We start from the raw sequence: 25019 nt of genomic DNA on the forward strand, positions 1-25019 counted from the left end.
CCTTAAATGGATTGGATTGGCCTGGCTGCTGGTTTGGTTTTCTGTTTTAATACAGCTACGTATCATCATCGATGCCATACTGCTATCATAATGCTGCTTTGTCCACAATCCTGGCCTGGCGGTCACTAATTCACGGACGATATGCTGCTGGCTGCTGTCTAAATTCCCACATCTGGGATCTGAAATATCTGACTGACAGTTCCAAAACAGGTTTTGGAGAAAGGTGTCACTGTGACTCCACAAGTAGTCCTCGGCTGTGGGATTTTTAGTGAAATGCATATTGAAACGCAACAGCGATATTAGATCTGCAGAAGAAATCCACTTAGTTGGGACTCATCATGTGCAATAATAACATAGAGAACACGTAATGCCAACAGAGCAGCCAAGCTGAAGCTACAGGCAGCGGGCTATGGTAATCTTTTCCTCTGATGACATTTTCACTTGCCCGTTTCAAAGACTTATAATATCTAGATTTCCTAAACCTTAACTATATTGCACGTTGATGATTATTCTGCAAAGTGCTAGATATGTCTGATTATTTCTCCTGAAACTGTCCTGTCTAGCTTAGAGTCCTACAGTACCTAGGGGGTATACTACAAGGTTAACCACAAACACAGAGTTACTGGGACATAAAGACACCAACACACACCCCCACCAAATACAACCTACCCCTCTCCAGTGATCTGTGGCAACGTCAAGGCTATCCCCGGCCCCCAATTATCCAGAGCAGGGGCAAGGCAGGGCGAGGCGGGTGATCGGCTAGGAAAGTGTTTGGTAGGAGAGTCGGCTGGAGTCTTAACGTTACCTACCATCCAAAACCCTCTCACTGCTACCACGGCAACAGAGAGAGGATTACTGGACTGTACCATTCTGTTGTTAAAGGGGATTAGAGTGGACAGCCACACAACATGGCCCCTTTCTGTGGTGTGCGTGCATGTGTGTGTCACTCTGTGTGTATGTGTGTGTCACACAAATGACAGATTACCAGAACCAGCATTCTCATCTAAGCTGCAAAGAGCAAAGTGAATTTTGACTCTAACTTTATGTTGTCATACAATACATAGATAAATAAGATAAGTATTGTCTTGAAATGCATGTCTTAAGATGTATTTCTTTTTAAACCAAAGTTTTTAAAATTAATTTATATATTTACATCTTATTAAATTGAGTCTGCAACCAAAATGTGAACATTTTCTGACATCTGGTTTATCCTGCCGTCACATCTGGGTGTAGTGTAGTGAGTGAGAGGAAATTAACTATTTCTAAGAACTCTTTAGTCATCAGTGTTGCAGAGAGAGCAGAGGGAGCGTGTGACTTGTGTCTCTAAATCAGGCCCAAGTTCAAGACAGGGAATCATCTCATTACGTCCCCTGGCAGTCAGGCAGATTACTGTAGTCAGCTCTATCAGCATAACCCTGAGAGTACAGCACAGCACAGAGAGCTATTAGATCTATCCATCCACCCCTCGTAATGAAAAGACATGACCCGGTCCGTGTCAGTCAGTCAGCTTCAGCCTAATCTCAAACTTGGCCCTAAACACGCTGCGTCACGTCACCGCACACTCAGCCTCGCGCTGTGCTGCCTTTTGGGAAATGCTGCAGCACTGTACTCATTCCACAGCAGCTGGATGGTTTAAACCTCAACATCTGGACGGAAGCACACTGGAAGCAAAATGTGGTGTTTGGAGATAAATAGTACTTAGATGGGCAGTTACATCTGGGTGGGTACTTCTAGGTTATACATATTGCTTGTGCTATTTCTTCCACAACACGGGGGTCCTTTAGGGGTGCGTGCTTAGTCCCCTCCTGTACTCCCTGTTCACCCAAGACTGCATGGCCAAGCACAACTCCAATACCATCATTAAGTTTGCTGATGACACAACGGTGGTAGGCCTGATCACCGACAATGATGAGACAGCCTATAGGGAGGTCAGAGACCTGGCAAAAGGCTCCTTAACAGCTTCTATCCCCAAGCCATAAGACTGCTGAACAATGGCCACCTGGACTATTACGTAATGTCACGATTTCTAGTACGTAATGTCACGATTTCAAAGCTATACGATATTACAGAGAACAAGTTAATTACCTCAAATCCTGGAAAATATTTGTAATGTTGAGCTTCTTGTTCAATTTGTGCTCATGTTTGGATTTTGTGCTAGCGCCCAATTGACTCCCATTAATGCCTTGAAGGAGAGATCTCCTTGTCAGAGTGTACCCAAAATGCACTGCGTGGGCCATTGACAACGTACAGGCAAAGTACACAATGGGCGTTAATATGATTCCAATGGAGTTTCCCATCTCCTCAAAAGTATCTCTGGTGCCAGGTGGGTATGGTTTGTGCATTTAAGAGTTTTCTATTGGTTACATTGCAACAGGCAAGCTCAATCAGGTACAGCTAAAGCATTCAAATTTATTTTTAAACCTTTTTGAACCCAGGTCCGTTGCTTTGAGTTCTTTTTCTAACAGGGCAAAAGGTATTCTGGTCCTATACAGCTCTGATGTAGTGCTCTTTACCATCAACAGGGGGCAGTGTTGGAGCCATGCACGAATGACTGTTAGTCGCTTTACATAAAAGCGTCTGCTAAATGGTATTTATTATATTATTAAATAGTTCCAGTCCTTACATTCTCTTTCCTCTTCTCCTCGGGTGTGCAGGGCCTGTCGTGGCCGTTGTGCTCCCTGCAGGAGGTTTCTTTAGAGAATGTTTCCTTAGAGGAGGTGACTCTGGAGGAGGAGACTGACAGTTGCCTCTGGAGCCTCAGCACCTCCTTCTGGGACTCCCTCAGCAACCTCTCAAACTCCACCACGCCCGAGGGGACAGGGCAGCCCTGCAACACACACACAGATGTCAAAGATATGTGAAACAATTCCTTGTAATGCTTGAGGACTTTTCCGCTCAGGCTGGGAAAACAATGACTCTCTCCCTCTTGTCTTAGTCACATTATTATAAAGTGATGCATCAGGCTCATCATCATCCTCAGTATTATCCTCACAAGGGGCACACTTAGTGACTTGGAGGCCCCAGGCAGCGGCCAGTCTGAGCACCCCCACACACATTAAGTATGGGTTTTAGAGTAACGATATGTAATTTAACTGTAAAAATGTATTACCTTTTAATGTGCCATAAACACAACCAGTCATGATGTTTTCATCTGAATGACACACAAATCACTTAAAAAAGTAGGCTACCTTCGCACGTTCATCCAAAATAATTCCAGCATCCTAACAGTGCAATGTGCACCTGCCAACTTTCTTTCAATTCGTAAGTGGCTGAAACTATCTCACCGGAGAAAGCATCCAAGCGAGGGAAACAGCACCCCTCTGTCTTACTATATGTAGCCCATATATCTGATACTGTCTGGCCAAAAATAATATGACATGCCATACTCTTTTTGCCAGGCAGCATGAGATATATGGGCTAAACATACATCTCCTCTGCTTCGACAAGATGGCAGTATTATCAGCAACACCTGTCTTTTTACTAAAGAACTGTTAACTTAGGTAAAGGTTAACTTCAGTTAAAATAAAAATGTATTTTCTCTGCCCCACTCTGAAAGTGCCTCATAGCTTAATTTCAATGAAAGTCACATTTGCAATCATATTGCGTGAAACAATGCACGTGGAATAGTCCATTATTATTAACCCGTCTGTGGGTGATTAATGACACTTGTTTCTACTATTATGAGAAGAACCTGGATTATTTTAACATTGATATGAAATATACAGTGGGGAGAACAAGTATTTGATACACTGCCGATTTTGCAGGTTTTCCTACTTACAAAGCATGTAGAGGTCTGTAATTTTTATCATAGTTACACTTCAACTGTGAGAGACGGAATCTAAAACAAAAATCCAGAAAATCACATTGTATGATTTTTAAGTAATTAATTTGCATTTTATTGCATGACATAAGTATTTGATCACCTACCAACCAGTAAGAATTCCGGCTCTCACAGACCTGTTCGTTTTTCTTTAAGAAGCCCTCCTGTTCTCCACTCATTACCTGTATTAACTGCACCTGTTTGAACTCGTTACCTGTATAAAAGACACCTGTCCACACACGCAATCAAACAGACTCAAACCTCTCCACAATGGCCAAGACCAGAGAGCTGTGTAAGGACATCAGGGATAAAATTGTAGACCTGCACAAGGCTAGGATGGACTACAGGACAATAGGCAAGCAGCTTGGTGAGAAGGCAACAACTGTTGGCGCAATTATTAGAAAATGGAAGAAGTTTAAGATGACGGTCAATCGCCCTTGGTCTGGGGCTCCATGCAAGATCTCACCTCGTGGGGCATCAATGATCATGAGGAAGGTGAGGGATCAACCCAGAACTACACGGCAGGACCTGGTCAATGACCTGAAGAGAGCTGGGACCACAGTCTCAAAGAAAACCATTAGTAACACACTACGCCGTCATGGATTAAAATCCTGCAGCACACGCAAGGTCCCCCTGCTCAAGCCAGCGCATGTCCAGGCCCTTCTGAAGTTTGCCAATGACCCTCTGGATGATCCAGAGGAGGAATGGGAGAAGGTCATGTGGTCTGATGAGACAAAAATATAGCTTTTTGGTCTAAACTCCACTCGCCGTGTTTGGAGGAAGAAGAAGGATGAGTACAACCCCAAGAACACCATCTCAACCGTGAAGCATGGAGGTGGAAACATCATTCTTTGGGGATGCTTTTCTGCAAAGGGGACAGGGCGACTGCACCGTATTGAGGGGAGGATGGATGGGGCCATGTATCGCGAGATCTTGGCCAACAACCTCCTTCCCTCAGTAAGAGCATTGAAGATGGGTCGTGGCTGGGTCTTCCAGCATGACAACGACCCGAAACACACAGCCAGGGCAACTAAGGAGTGGCTCCGTAAGAAGCATCTCAAGGTCCTGGAGTGGCCTAGCCAGTCTCCAGACCTGAACCCAATAGAAAATCTTTGGAGGGAGCTGAAAGTCTGTATTGCCCAGCGACAGCCCCCAAACCTGAAGGATCTGGAGAAGGTCTGTATGGAGGAGTGGGCCAAAATCCCTGCTGCAGTGTGTGCAAACCTGGTCAAGAACTACAGGAAATGTATGATCTCTGTAATTGCAAACAAAGGTTTCTGTACCAAATATTAAGTTCTGCTTTTCTGATGTATCAAATACTTATTTCATGCAATAAAATGCAAATTAATTACTTAAAAATCATAGAATGTGATTTTCTGGATATTTGTTTTAGATTCTGTCTCTCACAGTTGAAGTGTACCTATGATAAAAATTACAGACCTCTACATGCTTTGTAAGTAGGAAAACCTGCAAAATCGGCAGTGTATCAAATACTTGTTCTCCCCACTGTATGTATGGAAATAAATGATTGATCTATGATGAATTATTACTTGGCTGTATGGATTCATTAACTTTTTTTGAGGCCTTTTCTGTCAACAATGTGGCCTCATTAACCTGGGCACAGTGGCCAGGCAAAAAAAACTCCCAGCAGCCCACTATAGCGGGTTGATTGTCGGGGGGGTGGTTGGTTTGGGGGGGGGTTGGGGGGGCCTCCTCGAGTGGAGCATATCTCTCACGCCGTGAGAGATATCTAAAATACTATTCAAAGAGATAAGGTTTCAGATGTTTTAGAAAGATGGGCAGGGGCTCCGCTTTCCTGACTTTAGGGGGAAGCTTGTTCCACCATTGGGGTGCCAGTACAGAGAAGAGCTTTGAATGGGCTGAGCGGGAGCTGCCCTCCCGTAGGGGTGGGAGGGCCAAGAGACCAGAGGTGGCGGAACAGAGTGCTAGGATTGGGATGTAGGGTTTGAGGATAGCCTGAAGGTAAGGAGCGGCAGTTCCTCTTGCTGCACTGCAGGCAACCACCTGGGTTTTGAAGATGATGCGAGCTTAGACTGGAAGCCAGTGGACTGTGTGGAGGAGCGGGGTGACATGGAAGAACTAAGGAAGGTTGAACACCATGCGGGCTGCCGCATTCTGGAATGAATTAAATTTTATTTTCGTGTCAAATCGCCAATTGGCAACCCATCCCTTATGGGATTAATTGACACAACAACAAACATTACAATAATTCACTATGGTAATTAAATGATAATTATTGTTCCGGTGTTCTCTGCATTGTGCATCACATAAAGAGTGAAAAAATTAAAATAAAAAGTAAATCAATACATAATAGTAAATAAGGTTATTCAAACAATAATTACATCCCTAGAGCAGTAAAATAATATACGTACATATATACACTTCCATTCAAAAGTTTGGGGTCACTTAGAAATATCCTTGTTTTGTTGTCCATTAAAATAACATCAAATTGATCAGAAATACAGTGTAGACATTGTTAATGTTGTAAATTACTATTGTAGCTGGAAACGGCAGATTTATTTATGGAATATCTACATAGGCGTACAGAGGCACATTATCAGCAACCATCACTCCTGTGTTCCAACGGCACGTTGTGTTAGCTAATCCAAGTTTATCAATTTAAAAGGCTAATTGATCATTAGAAAACCCTTTTGCAATTATGTTAGCACAGCTGAAAACTGTTAGGCTGATTAAAGAAGAAACAAAACTGGCCATTTTTAGACTAGTTGAGTATCTGGAGCATCAGCATTTGTGGGTTCGATTACAGGCTCAAAATGGCTAAGAAACAAAGACCTTTCTTCTGAAACTCTTCAGTCTATTCTTGTTCTGAGAAATTAAGGCTATTCCATGCGAGAAATTGCCAAGAAACTGAAGATCTCATACAACGCTGTGTACTACTCCCTTCACAGAACAGTGCAAACTGGCTCTAACTGGAAAAGAAAAAGGAGTGGGAGGCCCCGGTGCACAACTGAGCAAGAGGACAACTACATTAGAGTGTCTAGTTTGCGTATGTTTCTATACGCCTCACAAGTCCTCAACTGGCAGTTTCGTTAAATAGTAACTGCAAAACACCAGTCTCAACGTCAACAGTGAAGAGGTGACTCCGGGCTGATGGCCTTCTAGTCAGAGTTACAAAGAAATAAAATAAAATAAAAGATTAAGATGGGCAAAAGAACACAGACACTGGACGAGATCTTATATAACTATTCTAAAATAGATTGTGTCTGTAAAATGTGTATAATATGTATAAACTGAAGGTAGAAGCCTAAGTGTTATTGTTTATTAGTTTACTCCAATTGGGGGAAGGGTGGTAGGGTTTGCGGGGAATAATTAAGGTATATATATATATATATTTACCAAAAAAAGACATGGAGGATTGTAAATAACGCAGACAATTATATTGATGGAAGCAACACTCTTTCCACAATATTAAGCTGATCCACCCCTAAAAAAGATATTTAAAAAATAATAATAAAATCAGACGTTTCCAGATACAATAGTCATTTACAACATTAACAATGTCTACACTGTATTTCTGATCAATTTGATGTTATTTTAATGAACAAAAAATTTGCTTAAAAAAAAAAAAAAATTTTTTTTAAAGTGACCCCAAACTTTTGAACGGTAGTGTACAGTCGTGGCCAAAAGTTTTGAGAATGACACAAATATAAATTTTCACAAAGTCTGCTGCCTCAGTTTGTATGATGGCAACTTTTATATACTCCAGAATGTTATGAAGAGTGATCAGATGAATTGCAATTAATTGCAAAGTCCCTCTTTGCCATGCAAATGAACTGAATCCCCAAAAAAACATTTCCACTGCATTTCAGCCCTGCCACAAAAGGACCAGCTGACATTGTGTCAGTGATTCTCTCGTTAACACAGGTGTGAGTGTTAACGAGGACAAGGCTGGAGATCACTCTGTCATGCTGATTGAGTTTGAATAACAGACTGGAAAATTCAAAAGGTGGGTGGTGCTTGGAATCATTGTTCTTCCTCTGTCAATCTTGGTTACCTGAAAGGAAACACGTGCCATCATCATTGCTTTGCACAAAAAGGGCTTCACAGGCAAGGATATTGCTGCCAGTAAGATTGTACCTAAATCAATCATTTATTGGATCATCAAGAACTTCAAGGAGAGCGGTTCAATTGTTATGAAGAAGGCTTCAGGGCACCCAAAAAAGTCCAGCAAGCGCCAGGACCGTCTCCTAAAGTAGATTCAGCTGCGGGATTGGGGAACCACCAGTACAGTGCTTGCTCAGGAATGGCAGCAGGCAGGTGTGAGTGCATCTGCACGCACAGTGAGGCGAAGACTTTTGGAGGATGGCCTGGTGTCAAGAAGGGCAGCAAAGAAGCCACTTCTCTCCAGGAAAAACATCAGGGACTGACTGATATTCTGCAAAAGGTACAGGGATTGGACTGCTGAGGACTGGGATAAAGTCCTTTTCTCTGATGAATCCCCTTTCCGATTGTTTGGGGCATCCAGAAAAAAGCTTGTTCGGAGAAGACAAGGTGATTGCTACCATCAGTCCTGTGTAGAGGTCGACCGATTAATCGGAATGGCCGATTAATTAGGGCCGATTTCAAGTTTTCATAACAATCGTAAATCGGTATTATTGGACGTATTTTTTTACACCTTTATTTAACTAGGCAAGTCAGTTAAGAACACATTTTTTTCAATGACGGCCTTGTCATACTTGTTAACCTTGGGTTAACTGCCTTGTTCAGGGGCAGAACGACAGATTTTTACCAGCTCAGGGATTCAATTTTGCAACCTTACGGTTAACTAGTCCAATGCTCTAACCACCTGCCTCACGAGGAGCCCGCCTGTTACACGAATGCAATAAGAAGCCAAGGTAAGTTGCTAGCTAGCATTAAACTTATCTTATAAAAAACAATCAATCAATCAATCATAATCACTAGTTATAACTATACATGATTGATGATATTACTAGTTTATCTAGCGTGTCCTGCTTTGCATATAATCGATGCGGTGCGCATTCGCGAAAAAGGACTGTTGTTACTCCAACGTGTACCTAACCATAAACATCAATGCCTTTCTTAAAATCAATACACAGAAGTATATATTTTTAAACCTGCATATTTAGCTAAAAGAAGGCAATATTAACCAGGTGAAATTGTGTCACTTCTCTTGCGTTCATTGCACGCAGAGTCAGGGTATATGCAATAGTTTGGGCCGCCTGGCTCATTGCAAACTAATTTGCCAGAATTTTACGTAATTATGACATAACATTGAAGGTTGTGCAATGTAACAGGAATATTTAGATTTATGGATGCCACCCGGTTCCGTATTTCACTGAAATAATAAACGTTTTGTTTTCGAGAGGATAGTTTCCGGATTCAACCATATTAATGACCTAAGGCTCATATTCTGTGTGTTATTATGTTATAATTAAGTCTATGATTTGATAGAGCAGTCTGACTGAGCGACGGTAGGCACCAGCAGGCTCGTAAGCATTCATTCAAACAGCACTTTCGTGCATTTTGCCAGCAGCTCTTCGCAATGCTTCAAGCATTGCGCTGTTTATGACTTCAAGCCTATCAACTCCTGAGATTAGGCTGGTGTAACCGATGTGAAATGGATAGTTAGCGGGGTGCGCGCTAATAGCGTTTCAAACGTCACTCACTCTGAGACTTGGAGTAGTTGTTCCCCTTGCTCTGCATGGGTAACGCTGCTTCGAGGGTGGCTGTTGTCGATGTGTTCCTGGTTCGAGCCCAGTTAGCAATACTAAAGTGCCTATAAGAACATCCAATAGTCAAAGGTATATGAAATACAAATCGTATAGAGAGAAATAGTCCTATAATTCCTATAATAACTACAACCTAAAACTTCTTACCTGGGAATATTGAAGACTCATGTTAAAAGGAACCACCAGCTTTCATATGTTCTCATGTTCTGAGCAAGGAACTTAAACGTTAGCTTTCTTACATGGCACATATTGCACTTTTACTTTCTTCTCCAACACTTTGTTTTTGCATTATTTAAACCAAATTAAACATGTTTCATTATTTATTTGAGGAAACATTGATTTTATCGATGTATTATATTAAGTTAAAATAAGTATTCATTTAGTATTGTTGTATTTGTCATTATTACAAATAAATAAAAAAATAATCGGCCGGTTAATCGGTATCGGCTTTTTTTGGGCCTCCAATAATCGGTAACGGCGTTGAAAAATCATAATCGGTCGACCTCTAGTCCTATGTCATGCTAACAGTAAAGGATCCTGAGACCATTCACATGTGGGGTTGCTTCTCAGCCAAGGGAGTGGGCTCACTCACAATCTTGCCTAAGAACACAGCCATGAATAAAGAATGGTACCAACACATCCTCCGAGAGCAACTTCTCTCAACCATCCAGGAACAGTTTGGTGACGGACAATGCCCTTTCCAGCAACATGGAGCACCTTGCCATAAGGCAAAAGTGATAACTAAGTGGCTCGGGGAACAAAATATCAATATTCTGGGTCCATGGCGAGGAAACTCCCCAGACATTAATTCCATTGAGAACTTGTGGTCAATCCTCAAGAGCCGGGTAGACAAACAAAAACTCACAAATTCTGACAAACTCCAAGCATTGATTATGAAAGAATGGGCTGCCATCAGTCAGGATGTGGCCCAGAAGTTAATTGACAGCATGCCAGGGCGGATTAGAGGTCTTGAAAAAGAAGGGTCAACACTGCAAATATTGACTCTTTGCATCAACTTCATGTAATTGTCAATAAAAGCCTTTGACACTTATGAAATGCTGACAATAATATCTAAAGACACTAAGGCAGCAGACTTTGTGAGAATTAATATTTGTGTCATTCTCAAAACTTTTGGCCACGACTGTACATACATAAATACACACTGCATATATACACCTACATACATACCATATACAGACAAATAAAGACAGAATAAAATAAAAAGCAACAGAAGTCCCTTGAACCCAGTCTGACACAAATATGCATATGGTAGACAAGCCTATACACAATCTATATACACACACCATTAACCACATAGAAGCTAAATATTTTTTACTATAGGTAGCCCTTTTTCTTTTATTCCAAGCTTTATCTAAACGGAACAACACAATGGACAAAAAAACACTTCAATTTCTCCTCATCACTTAGCCACATAATGCCAGGGTATATCTGATGTGCTTTCTGGAATAAGAGTGTTGGAATCGGCTAAACTTTGATCATTGAGATAGTAAATTAATGATAGGAAATTAAAGAGACTGGGTTTTATGTCTCTGAAGAAAGACAGATGGCGTCGGAATGTGTTGGGGGGATGAGAGGAGAGCGATGTGTTGATACAGGAAAGACAGATGGACATCTGTGTATAAGATGAAAGAGGGGTTGAGGTCAGGAGGTGAGGACAGATTCTCTTAAGAGAGTAATACATGTTTGGAATCCTGTTACCCTCTTTTTTAGCTTCCTGTAGAGCCATAAAATGTAAGGATTGGAGAGAAAGAGGAGTGTCTTAAGTGGGATGTATATAACTGATGTGAGAAATGTTTTGCTGTCTGATTACAGCTCTACAGAACCTTTGGGAAGAATTAAACTTGGTTAAAGCTCCGTGGGTTATTTACTCTGAAAAATAAGAACCTAACAAGAGCAATCGTATATCGTGCTAGAAAGTAGAGGATGAAATGAGATTCATTCTCTATTTCTTCATGTTCACAATAGTTAGTCTTTCCTCTTCCATTTCACCACAATACCAACCTGTTTCAATACGCAGAGACAATATCCCTGATCTTACCTGTGCACATAGCGATCTAATTTTCAAATAAAATTTTATTGGTCACATACACATGGTTAGCAAATGTTAATGCGAGTGTAGCAAAATGCTTGTGCTTCTAGTTCCGACCGTGCAGTAATATCTAACAAGTAATCTAACAATTTCACAACAACTTCCTTATACACACAAGTGTAAAGGAATGATTAAGAATATGTACATATAAATATATGGATGAGCGATGGCCGAACGGCATATGCAAGATGCAGTAGATGGTATAGAGTACAGTATATACATATGAGATGAGTAATGTAGGGTATGTAAAAATTATATAAAGTGGCATTGTTTAAGTGACTGGTGATACATTTATTACATCCCATTTTTAATTATTAAAGAGGCTAGAGATTGAGTCTGTATGTTGGCAGCAGCCACTCAGTGTTAGTGATGGCTGTTTAACAGTCTGATGGCCTTGAGATAGAAGCTGTTTTTCAGTCTCTCGGTCCCAGCTATGATGCACCTGTAGTTGTCCTTGATGATCTTTATGGCCTTCCTGTGACATCGGGTGGTGTAGGTGTCCTGGAGGGCAGGTAGTTCGCCCCGGTGATGCGTTGTGCAGACGTCACTACCCTCTGGAGAGCCTTGCGGTTGTGGGCGGAGCAGTTGCCGTACCTGGCAGTGATACAGCTTTCCACCTTCTCCACTACTGTCCCGTCGATGTGGATAGGGGGGTGCTCCCTCTGCTGTTTCCTGAAGTCCACGATCATCTCCTTTGTTTTGTTGACATTGAGTGAGAGGTTATTTTCCTGACACCACACTCCGAGGGCCCTCACCTCCTCCCTGTAGGCCGTCTCGTCTTTGTTGGTAATCAAGCCTACCACTGTAGTGTCGTCTGCAAACTTGATGATTGAGTTGGAGGTGTGCACGGCCACGCAGTCATGGGTGAACAGGGAGTACAGGAGAGGGCTGAGAACGCACCCTTGTGGGGCCCCAGTGTTGAGGATCAGCGGGGTGGAGATGTTGTTTCCTACCCTCACCACCTGGGTGCGGCCCGTCAGACAGTCCAGGATCCAGTTGCACAGAGCGGGGTCGAGACCCAGTGTCTCGAGCTTAATGACGAGTTTGGATGGTACTATGGTGTTGAATGCTGAGCTGTAATCGATGAACAGCATTCTTATATAGGTATTCCTCTTGTCCAGATGGGATAGGGCAGCGTGCAGTGTGATTGTGTCGTCTGTAGACCTATTGGGGCGGTAAGCAAATTGGAGTGGGTCTAGGGTGTCAGGTAGGGTGGAGGTGATATGATCCTTGACTAGTCTCTCAAAGCACTTCATAATTGCGGAAGTGAGTGCTACAGGGCGATAGTCGTTTAGCTCAGTTACCTTAGCTTTCTTGGGAACAGGAACAATGGTGGCCGTCTTGAAGCATGTGGGAACAGCAGACTGGGATAGTGATTGATTGAATATGTCCGTAAACACACCAGCCAACTGGTCTGCGCATGCTCCGAGGACGCGGCTAGGGATGGTTTTGGTAGCGGGCCGTGTCAGTGGCACTGTATTGTCCTCAAAGCGAGCAAAGAAGTTGTTTAGTTGGTCTGGGAGCAAGACATCGGTGTCCGCGACGGGACTGGTTTTCTTTTTGTAGTCCGTGATTGACTGTAGACCCTGCCACATACGTCTCGTGTCTGAGCCGTTGAATTGCGACTCTACTGTGTCTCTATACTGACGCTTAGCTTGTTTGATAGCCTTGCTGAGGGAATAGCTACACTGTTTGTATTCGGTTATGTTTCCGGTCGCCTTGCCATGATTAAAAGCAGTCGTTCGCGCTTTCAGTTTTGGGCGTCTGCTGCCATCAATCCACGGTTTCTGGTTGGGGAAGGTTTTAATATTCACCGTGGGTACCATGTCACCGATGCTCTTGCTAATAAACTCGCTCCCCGAATCAGTGTATACATCAATGTTATTGTCCGATGCTATCCGGAACATATCCCAGTCCACGTGATCGAAGCAATCTTGAAGCGTGGAATCCGATCGGTCGGACCAGCGTTGAACAGACCTGAGCACGGGCGTTTCCTGTTTAAGTTTCTGTCTATAGGCTGGGAGCAACAAAATGGAGTCGTGGTCAGATTTTCAGAAAGGAAGGCGAGGGATGGCTTTGTATGCGTTGCAGAAATTAGAGTAGCAATGGTACAGAGTTTTACCAGCCCGGGTCGCGCATTCGATATGCTGATAAAATGTAGGGAGCCTTGTTTTCAGATTAGCCTGGTTAAAATCCCCAGCTACAATAAATGCAGCCTCAGGATAACTATAATGAACTATAATTGAGAATTTCAATAAGCATTTTTCTACGACTGGCCATGCTTTCCACCTGGCTACCCCTACACCGGTCAACAGCCCTACACCCCCACAGCAATTCGCTCAACTTGATACCATGCATGCTGTTTTGTTGAACGTTACTCAAAGTAACACGGTTCTACTCAAAACGCTGCAGACCAAAGACGATCAGTTAATGAACACAATGACAAAGTTGGATGACAAATTAGCAGAACTCATTGAAGTCACTGACCAAATGAATGATGAGAGAACTCAGGTGATGAAGATGGAAATATTGATTTCTAAGCAAGCGGAGGAAATGTCATCACTGAAGCTCTCGCTCCGTACTCAATACCTCTATCTGCAAACCATGACAGATAAGTTTGAGACCGAAAGGAGCAAGTGCGACACTCACACGTCCAAAATTAGTATTCTAAGCGCTCAAGTGGACTTTGCAATGCAGTAGAATACCACCCTTAGGTACCATCTGGAGGAAGTCCAGAATGGTCACGATCTACAGCGTGACTACCAATCCAAGCAACCGGAGCCCTGTACTCACAGGAGTAAAGACGATAGGTTTCAGACTTTACCTCCCTCATGTGTCCCTCAGTCTTCTCCTCTTGGCCATTCGGCACTGAGTAATATGGCGCCTCTTGGCCAACAACAACAAGGCTTGGCTTCTCCTCTTGGCCTTTCGGCCCCAATCTCTCCACAGGATGAAGCCAACCCTCTCCACCCGCTTGGCGAGGAATACCTTGACAAACTCGTCAAGAATTTCCCCACCTTTGACCCCGTTCCAGGTCAGCCTAACGATACTGAGACGTTGCTAGCTGACATAGAGGACGCGTTGGATGGCTACCCGAATGCTACCGGTTCTGACAGGGTTTACCTGTTGAAGCGAACGTCGAATAGACACGTGACAAGGTGAATTCGTCTACAACAGCAAAACGTGCTAAATGACTACACTAAACTTGCCACAGCTTTGAAAGTAGAATTCAGTGGTTCTGCGACTCGCAAACACGATAGCTCACTTGCTAACACCATCAAACAAGCTCGGAACGAACACCCACAAGCTTACTATCATAAGATTCGTTCAGCTTACTTTGGCCTACTCACTGAAACAGGAATGGAAGACCTGTTACCATTTAAACAAATGTTTTTGTCGAACATGTATCCCACCTGCATTACCTACTTAGGCCCTGCAGCCCACATTGGCTTGCCTATCTTACAACTCAGAGAGCTTGCAAGCACAGCTTTTGAGGCATCAAAAGTTCACAACGCTAAGAGCCCTGACCACTCGGTTTTGAAGTTTGACCAGGAGCACTCACTCCAGTTAGAGGGTGCATTATAAGGTATTGGAGCGTTGAGAGATGACGCACAACAACAGTTTATACCACGAAACCATGATTCCAATAACCTCAGCGGTCGAAATAACTGTAAAGTACGTCGCCATCAACATGACTACCGCTACAATCGACCTGTTCGCTACGTTCCTGCACCCAACCCACAAAAAGTGTCAGAGCACAAGGCTAACAAAGGGTTGAAGGACGATCAAAACGTAGACCAATGTTCTCCAGAAGTTCCACTACGGGAAGAACTAAAGCGAGAACAATTTAAGAAAAGGGTAAAAGATAAGTCACAAGGACTAGACGGGGAATTACCGGACACCAGGTTTGCAGAAATTAACACCCATAGCAAGGACGTTAAAGTTCAAATTTCTCCCGCTCTCATTCAAGACCCTATCCAGGGCCTGCTTGATCAAGAAACAAGCCCCCGGGCTTTGTCTTTAGACTCTGATACAAAGATTGCGAAGAAAAGGTCAAACGCTTTGTTAAAGCAAAGCCGACTCTAAATCGGAAAAGTCAATCTGCTTCCACCTTGAACAGAACGGCCATACCTGGAAACAGTCCTGGAGGACTGCTTAACTTGTCATGCGCTAATTGATTAGTGTGCGACAATATCACTTATCTCTCAAACATTGTTTGATGATCTCAAAAGGGCTTTGAAGCCAACTAAACGTTGGTTAAAAGTGGAACGATGCGACACTAAACTTTGAGGGGTCACTCAGACTATCTCGCCTCTCACATTGAGAGTCATGCTGAAACTACACTTCCAGGACGTATTGCTCGTTCACCCTGTGTATGTTACCAGCCTCGAAACTGTACCCCTGCTACTTGGAGCAGACTTGATGGATCGGTTACTCCCATTGATGGATTGGAAAACCAACCAGGTATGGTCACAGGCCACAGTGCCTTCTCCACTGACCACACTGTCTTCCCCTAACGCTAGCTGCAACGCAGTCATTCACGAGGGGTATCTGTCGAAAACACCCCTTGGGAAAAAGACGTTTAGAAACCTCTTGGTTTCCAATATTCTACAATATCTCGACACATTCCATCAGCCAACCTGATTGACCATTCTTTTCATGATTTTGAGCCAGTTGTCTCTGTGAATAAACAACTTCCCTCCTCCTTGCAGTCGTGCAATACGGTAGTTGAGATGAACTCCTCTTGCTCTTCGGACACTTCCGCAAGCACTGCGGCCGTCTCAGCAAGAAAAACATTGATGCGCAGAGTATACTCTGCTTCCGATGATACACCTTCCGCTTTGTTGGGGACTGTCACCCCTTACAATGACACTAATGGCGTCAGTCCAGCAACTGACCCGATGACTCCCACTGGTGAAACACTTTGCGATATCACAGACCGATATCCTCGTCTCAGTTCGCAGGTACTGAAGAGGTTGCCACACGCGGATGCGGTGATGACTGACAGGCCTCGACAGCCACTGAGCGTTTTGAAGCACAAACACCAAGAGATTTGGTTGAATGGTTACAGCCATTCTCATAACAATGCGGCCGCTGACAATTCGTACATAGGGTCCGACCTTTTCGTTTGCGCCTCGGAGACCAACACCACCCGCTGGTGGGGGGGTCCCGAGACACAAAGGGGGGGAATAGTAGCCCAGACCCATGATGAGCCTCATCGAGGCCGGTGGGGGGGTCGAGACTACGGACAACACCGTACATTGCCGCCAGAACATAAATCAAATCTAGTTGTAAACTCGCTTATGAGAACAGTGAGGAGCAGACAGGCCCCTAGATGGGGTATATCTTAGAACACATCTAAGATAGTACTGAGGTGTACCACACTGGTCATAAAGGAAGTCCAGTGGACTTGTCCAACTCCAAAACAAATAGCAACAATAATCATTCCTTGCCATGTGTAGGTTCAACTACAATACAACTAGTAAAATGCTCCAACCATGTGTCTGGGTGACTTTAACCTCCCCACGTCTACCTTTGACTCATTCCTCTCTGCCTCCTTCTTTCCAATCCTCTCCTCTTTTGACCTCACCCTCTCACCTTCCCCCCTACTCACAAGGCAGGCAATACGCTTGACCTCATCTTTACTAGATGCTGTTCTTCCACTAATCTCATTGCAACTCCCCTCCAAGTCTCCGACCACTACCTTGTATCCTTTTCCCTCTCCCTCTCGCTCTCATCCAACACTTCCCACACTGCCCCTACTCGGATGGTATCGCGCCGTCCCAACCTTCGCTCTCTCTCCCCCGCTACTCTCTCCTCTTCCATCCTATCATCTCTTCCCTCTGCTCAAACCTTCTCCAACCTATCTCCTGATTCTGCCTCAACCCTCCTCTCCTCCCTTTCTGCATCCTTTGACTCTCTATGTCCCCTATCCTCCAGGCCGGCTCGGTCCTCCCCTCCTGCTCCGTGGCTCGACGACTCATTGCGAGCTCACAGAATAGGGCTCCGGGCAGCCGAGCGGAAATGGAGGAAAACTCGCCTCCCTGCGGACCTGGCATCCTTTCACTCCCTCCTCTCTACATTCTCCTCTTCTGTCTCTGCTGCTAAAGCCACTTTCTACCACTCTAAATTCCAAGCATCTGCCTCTAACCCTAGGAAGCTCTTTGCCACCTTCTCCTCCCTCCTGAATCCTCCTCCCCCTCCCCCCCCCCCCTCCTCCCTCTCTGCGGATGACTTCGACAACCATTTGGAAAAGAAGGTCGACGACATCCGATCCTCGTTTGCTAAGTCAAACGACACCGCTGGTTCTGCTCACACTGCCCTACCCTGTGCTTTGACCTCTTTCTCCCCTCTCTCTCCAGATGAAATCTCGCGTCTTGTGACGGCCGGCCGCCCAACAACCTGCCCGCTTGACCCTATCCCCTCCTCTCTTCTCCAGACCATTTCCGGAGACCTTCTCCCTTACCTCACCTCGCTCATCAACTCATCCTTGACCGCTGGCTACGTCCCTTCCGTCTTCAAGAGAGCGAGAGTTGCACCCCTTCTGAAAAAACCTACACTCGATCCCTCCGATGTCAACAACTACAGACCAGTATCCATTCTTTCTTTTCTCTCCAAAACTCTTGAACGTGCCGTCCTTGGCCAGCTCTCCTGCTATCTCTCTCAGAATGACCTTCTTGATCCAAATCAGTCAGGTTTCAAGACTAGTCATTCAACTGAGACTGCTCTTCTCTGTGTCACGGAGGCGCTCCGCACTGCTAAAGCTAACTCTCTCTCCTCTGCTCTCATCCTTCTAGACCTATCGGCTGCCTTTGATACTGTGAACCATCAGATCCTCCTCTCCACCCTCTCCGAGTTGGGCATCTCCGGCGCGGCCCACGCTTGGATTGCGTCCTACCTGACAGGTCGCTCCTACCAGGTGGCGTGGCGAGAATCTGTCTCCGCACCACGTGCTCTCACCACTGGTGTCCCCCAGGGCTCTGTTCTAGGCCCTCTCCTATTCTCGCTATACACCAAGTCACTTGGCTCTGTCATATCCTCACATGGTCTCTCCTATCATTGCTATGCAGACAACACACAATTAATCTTCTCCTTTCCCCCTTCTGATAACCAGGTGGCGAATCGCATCTCTGCATGTCTGGCAGACATATCAGTGTGGATGACGGATCACCACCTCAAGCTGAACCTCGGCAAGACAGAGCTGCTCTTCCTCCCGGGGAAGGACTGCCCGTTCCATGATCTCGCCATCACGGTTGACAACTCCATTGTGTCCTCCTCCCAGAGTGCTAAGAACCTTGGCGTGATCCTGGACAACACCCTGTCGTTCTCAACTAACATCAAGGCGGTGACCCGTTCCTGTAGGTTCATGCTCTACAACATTCGCAGAGTACGACCCTGCCTCACACAGGAAGCGGCGCAGGTCCTAATCCAGGCACTTGTCATCTCCCGTCTGGATTACTGCAACTCGCTGTTGGCTGGGCTCCCTGCCTGTGCCATTAAACCCCTACAACTCATCCAGAACGCCGCAGCCCGTCTGGTGTTCAACCTTCCCAAGTTCTCTCACGTCACCCCGCTCCTCCCCTCTCTCCACTGGCTTCCAGTTGAAGCTCGCATCCGCTACAAGACCATGGTGCTTGCCTACGGAGCTGTGAGGGGAACGGCACCTCCGTACCTTCAGGCTCTGATCAGGCCCTACACCCAAACAAGGGCACTGCGTTCATCCACCTCTGGCCTGCTCGCCTCCCTACCTCTGAGGAAGTACAGTTCCCGCTCAGCCCAGTCAAAACTGTTCGCTGCTCTGGCACCCCAATGGTGGAACAAACTCCCTCACGACGCCAGGTCAGCGGAGTCAATCACCACCTTCCGGAGACACCTGAAACCCCACCTCTTTAAGGAATACCTAGGATAGGATAAAGTAATTCTTCTAACCCCCCCCCCTCCCTTAAAAGAGTTAGATGCACTATTGTAAAGTGGTTGTTCCACTGGATATCATAAGGTGAATGCACCAATTTGTAAGTCGCTCTGGATAAGAGCGTCTGCTAAATGACTTAAATGTAAATGTGTTCCAGTAGTATAATATTTCAGAATAAATCGGTAGGATAACTGGCACCTTTGAGCACCAGTACCAATACCAGCAACAGTCAGTCCAGCTACAATCAGTAAGAAGGTTAGAGACCTAACCAATCAAATTACCCTTGACAACAGTGACATAGGAGTCACTCAGAGTGCAACACGTGGAAGGGAATCTCCAGTGCACTCTTCCAATGGTTAACACACGTCACTAATATATAGAATCCTCCATTCAGGAGGGAAATGATTAGAAGTCATGAACCATGATCACACCACGTACGACTGGTCCAATACTTAAAGAGTACTTCCGTCATGAGGTTAGCTCCTCTGTGGATAACATAGCTATGAAATAGACTTCATACCCATCACCACTACAATAGTGGAAGACACAGTGACTTGTAGTAAAAACTACTAGACTCCCTCGACACCAATTCTGACTGACCTCCAGGCATTGACCTAAAAATTACCCGACTACGTCAGACTCATTCTGAACAAGTTGTAATCTGCCAGGATACTTGGTTTTCTTCCCTTGACATGCACGCTTGTGTAAGCATAAATGCACATGCACAACGGTACATCCAATTAGGATTTATGCTAGGATCACTTAACACCTCTGGGATATGTGGGACGGAAGCGTCCCACCTGGCCAACATCCAGTGAAAATGCAGAGCGCCAAATTCAAATAAATTACTATAAAAATGTATAGTAATTTAATTCACACATTCAATAAAAATTCACACATTCAATATACCAAATTAAAGCTGCACTTGTTGTGAATCCAGCCAATGTGTCAGATTTCAAAAATGCTTTACGGCGAAAGCAAACAATGCTATTATCTGAGGATAGCAACCAAGCAAACAAACACAGACCATCATATTTCAACCCTCCCGGCGATACACAAAACGCAGAAATAAAGATATAATTCATGCCTTACCTTTGACGAGCTTCTTCTGTTGGCACTCCAATATGTCCCATAAACATCACAAATGGTCCTTTTGTTCGATTAATTCCGTCGATATATATCCAAAATGTCCATTTATTTGGCGCGTTTGATCCAGAAAAACACCGGTTCCAACTTGCACAACGTGACTACAAAATATCTCAAAAGTTACCTGTAAGCTTTGTCCAAACATTTCAAACTACTTTTGTAATACAACTTTAGGTATTTTTTTACGTAAATAATAGATAAAATTGAAGATGGGATGATCTGTGTTCAATACCGGAGGAAAACAATGTGTAGAATGCTTTCTGGTCACGCGCCTCTAACAAACAGTACACTTCACTGGAGCCTCATTCTGAACATGGCTACTTCTTCATTTCTAAAAGGAAAAACCTCAACCAATTTCTAAAGACTGTTGACATCCAGTGGAAGCGATAGGAACTGCAGGAAGGTCCTTTAGAAATCTGGATTCCCAATGAAACCCCATTGAAAAGAGAGTGACCTCAAAAAAAACAACATCTGAATGGTTTGTCCTCGGGGTTTTGCTGACAAATACGTTCTGTTATAGTCACAGACATGATCCAAACAGTTTTAGAAATGTCAGAGTGTTTTCTATCCAATACAAATAATAATATGCATATATTAACATCTGGGACTGAGTACGAGGCAGTTTACTCTGGGCACGCTTTTCATCCAAATGTGAAAATGCTGCCCCCTATCCACAAGAAGTTTAAGGGTCCAAGTAAAATACCAGCCTTAGTAAAGTTGAACATTTATTTCTAGGCCTTTGACTCTATAGCACTCACCAGTTTTCTTCCCAGAAGTCCATAGGTCATCCCTGTAGACTGCCCAAAACTAGTGCCTTACAGCTGTAGACTTATCATATGGTTATCAACTTAGGATAGTGCCTAAGCAACACACCAAGTAGGAAAACCCTAGATATGGCATTAGAGACAATGCCATGATAGTCATTTTGCCAGAACATTAGACTGTATTCTATATACGTCCAATTAGATGATTTTTGTGTGAGAACTATATTTTGTATATCTTTTGTTTATGCTTTCATTCCTTTTCGGTTCAGTTCCTTTGACACTTAGAAGTGATAGAGCCATAAAGAAAGTCCCCATACAACCATCACTTAGTGCCACCACGCCGCTCATTGGGGAGTGAATGTAATTATATATATTTCATGAATGTGTGTGCGTTGTTAACATCTGCCTAAGTTACTACCCAGATCTTCCAGTCTGGACGACGACCAGACGACGGGTCCGGAACGGCGATCCCAAATTCGGACACCCACGGCCCATCCTTGTGGCGGCATGCCCCGCTGTCAGAGAGCCTACCAAGGTAAATCACCAGAGGGGGGGACCGCAACGGCGATCACCAACCAGGACATCCCCTGGCCCTTCCTGGGGTACTTTGCAGCTTCCAGGGAACCTACCAAGGTAAACCACTAGAGGGGACCACAATGGCGATCACCAACCGGACATCAACTGCCCATCCTTGTGGTGGACTGCCTCGCTTTCAGAAGCCTACCAAGTTCGACCACCAGAGGGGACTGCAACGATGATCTACAAACAGGACATCACGTGGTCATGATTTTATGTTGATTTGTAACTTGCAGGATAAACAAGATCCAAACCACCAGGGGGGTATGTCATGACGTTGCCCTCTTTGGACACAGCTCTGCACCATCCCCCTACCTCTGCACCATCCCCCTACCTCTGTCTCCCACACCCAGGCTGCTGTGGTCAGAGAGGTCGTAAATTGCAAGGGAAGATTATGCCTCATGGCCAGACAGTATAGAGAGAGAGTGAGTTTCATAGAGAGAACAAAGGAATTTCTTCCACCTCACAGAACTGGAGAACCGAACGACATTTATGTTCTGGAGAAGGTATAAAAGATCGCCGAAGAATCCAGCTACGAACTGGTCCGTTTGGTACAATTTTGTGAAACTCATGGGAGACAATTTTTATTTTATTTTTTTATTTTACCGTTATTTTACCAGGTAAGTTGACTGAGAACACATTCTCATTTGCAGCAACGACCTGGGGAATAGTTACAGGGGAGAGGAGGGGGATGAATGAGCCAATTATAAACTGGGGATTATTAGGTGACCATGATGGTTTGAGGGCCAGATTGGGAATTTAGCCAGGACACCGGGGTTAACACCCCTACTCTTACGATAAGTGCCATGGGATCTTTAATGACCTCAGAGAGTCAGGACACCCGTTTAACGTCCCATCCGAAAGACGGCACCCTACACAGGGCAGTGTCCCCAATCACTGCCCTGGGGCATTGGGATATTTTTTTTTAGACCAGAGGAAAGAGTGCCTCCTACTGGCCCTCCAACACCACTTCCAGCAGCATCTGGTCTCCCATCCAGGGACTGACCAGGACCGACCCTGCTTAGCTTCAGAAGCAAGCCAACAGTGGTATGCAGGGTGGTATGCTGCTGGCATACCGTCCACATTACCATAACGCTGTTTATACAATAGCCTCAGATATGAGGCTTACATCTAATTGTGTAACGATTCTCTAGCTCTTCCTCCTCCTCGGACGAGGAGAGGAGAGAGGGATCAGAAGACCAATGTGCAGCGAGGTATGATGACATAATGAGTTTTAATAAAGTAAGACGAAACACAAACACTTTAACAGACTACAAAACAAATAAACGATGTAGACAGACCTGACTTGAGAACTTACAATAGACGAAGAACGCACGAACAGGAACAGACTACATACATGAACGACAAACAAAACAGTCCCGTGTGGTAACGAATACAGACACGCGATACAACCACCCACAACAAACAATGTGAAACAACCTCCCTATATATGGTTCTCAATCAGAGGAAAACATAAAACACCTGCCTCTGATTGAGAGCCATACAAGGTCAATTAAACCTGACACTTAACATAGAACAAACACAGACTGCCCACCCAGCTCACGTCCTGACCCACTAAACACAACTATACAAAAGGAAAACAAGGTCAGGAACGTGACAAATTGTTGTATAAGATGAATGAGTGAGGATGATACTGTTTGTGAAATTGTGTAATGTGATTTTGGACTGTTTAAAACTTCTTGGCGCTACGGATCCCTTAAGCGGGATCATTTTCCTAAACAACCGCTGAATTGCAGGGTGCCAAATATTACTACAAATATTTATAATCATGCAATCACAAGTGAAATATACCAAAACACAGCTTAGCTTGTTGTTAATCCACCTATCGTGTCAGATTTTGAAAATATGCTTTACAGCGAAAGCAATCCAAGCTTTTGTAAGTGTATCAATCAATGCTAGAACAGCTAGCCCCAAATTAGCAGTAGGGGCATATCCTTCCATTAATGACATTTTAGAGTCCTGAAGGAATTCTAATAGGGTTTCTCCATGATGATTAACAAAGTCATCCAAAGCAACACGCGATGGAATATCATCAATATCATTTATAAAGACATCTAACCTCCCAATTCGACTGTTAAAATCCCCACATATGTAAATAGCATCTTCTTCTGTATATAGGTATACTTGACTTAACAAATTACTATAGGAGGAGGATCCATCTCTACCCCCTGTGGACTGTTCAGGTGGCAAATAGCATGAAATAGCATGAAAACAAAACAATAATCTGACTCCCTATGTTGAAAGCGCAAACCAATAATTCCTTCTATGGCTTTATCGATAATTTCAATTTTATATGCTTTCATCATATCAGACTTTACACATATTCCCACTCCCCCAATCCCTGGGGGCTTTCCTGTGAGTGTTGCTGTTGTGACCATACCATACATATCCTTCAATATCAACAGTTTCTTGCCGACGCAAATGCGTTTCACTTATTGAGATAATGTCTGGGTTTAAGGATTTTAGTACCATTATTCATAATGTGTTGTTCAATGTAGTCCATCCGTTAACATTCCAATGCGCTATTGAAATCGAATCTCATGGGGATGGGAAGCCCCTCAGTATGTACTAGGTCTGTCCACCCCCATGTCCTTGTCCGTTTGTCCCTCTGGTTGTTCTCGTTTCATGACCCGTCCGCTTCCCATTACAAAATAATCCTTTCCTCCTGGTATTTCTCTCAGCAGCGTCTTGAAGTTCAGTTCTATAAGGCGTGTGTGAGACTTGGCTGATCGAAGGAAGACTTTATAATCAGGATGGTCTCGCAGCTTTTGTTTTTTCCGTAACAGAGCCACTTTCTCCTTCACAGACCGACACTCCACCTTCACAACCCCGGGACCTTTCCCTCTCAACTGCAATCACCTCTGTTTCGAAGCCTAGGCCTACCGATATCAACTGGTTCACTTTGGAGATTAGTTCCTCGTTTTCATCAGCTGGCAGA

The 25019-nt window shown here is 44.3% G+C and overlaps 1 protein-coding gene across 7 annotated transcripts in view; it reads right to left on the reverse strand.

The window, feature by feature from the left end:
• The window catches only part of LOC139582855 (peripheral-type benzodiazepine receptor-associated protein 1-like), a 194116-nt gene that overhangs the window by 62508 nt on the left and 106589 nt on the right, over positions 1–25019 (reverse strand). For all 7 annotated transcript variants that reach the window (XM_071413257.1, XM_071413283.1, XM_071413247.1 and 4 more), the window contains one exon: positions 2624–2827. In XM_071413257.1, coding sequence (XP_071269358.1) covers positions 2624–2827 — 204 coding nt within the window. The remainder of the gene's footprint in view (positions 1–2623; positions 2828–25019) is intronic.

This window comes from Salvelinus alpinus, chromosome 1 (genome assembly GCF_045679555.1).
Source record: "Salvelinus alpinus chromosome 1, SLU_Salpinus.1, whole genome shotgun sequence".
Lineage (NCBI taxonomy): Eukaryota > Metazoa > Chordata > Actinopteri > Salmoniformes > Salmonidae > Salvelinus > Salvelinus alpinus.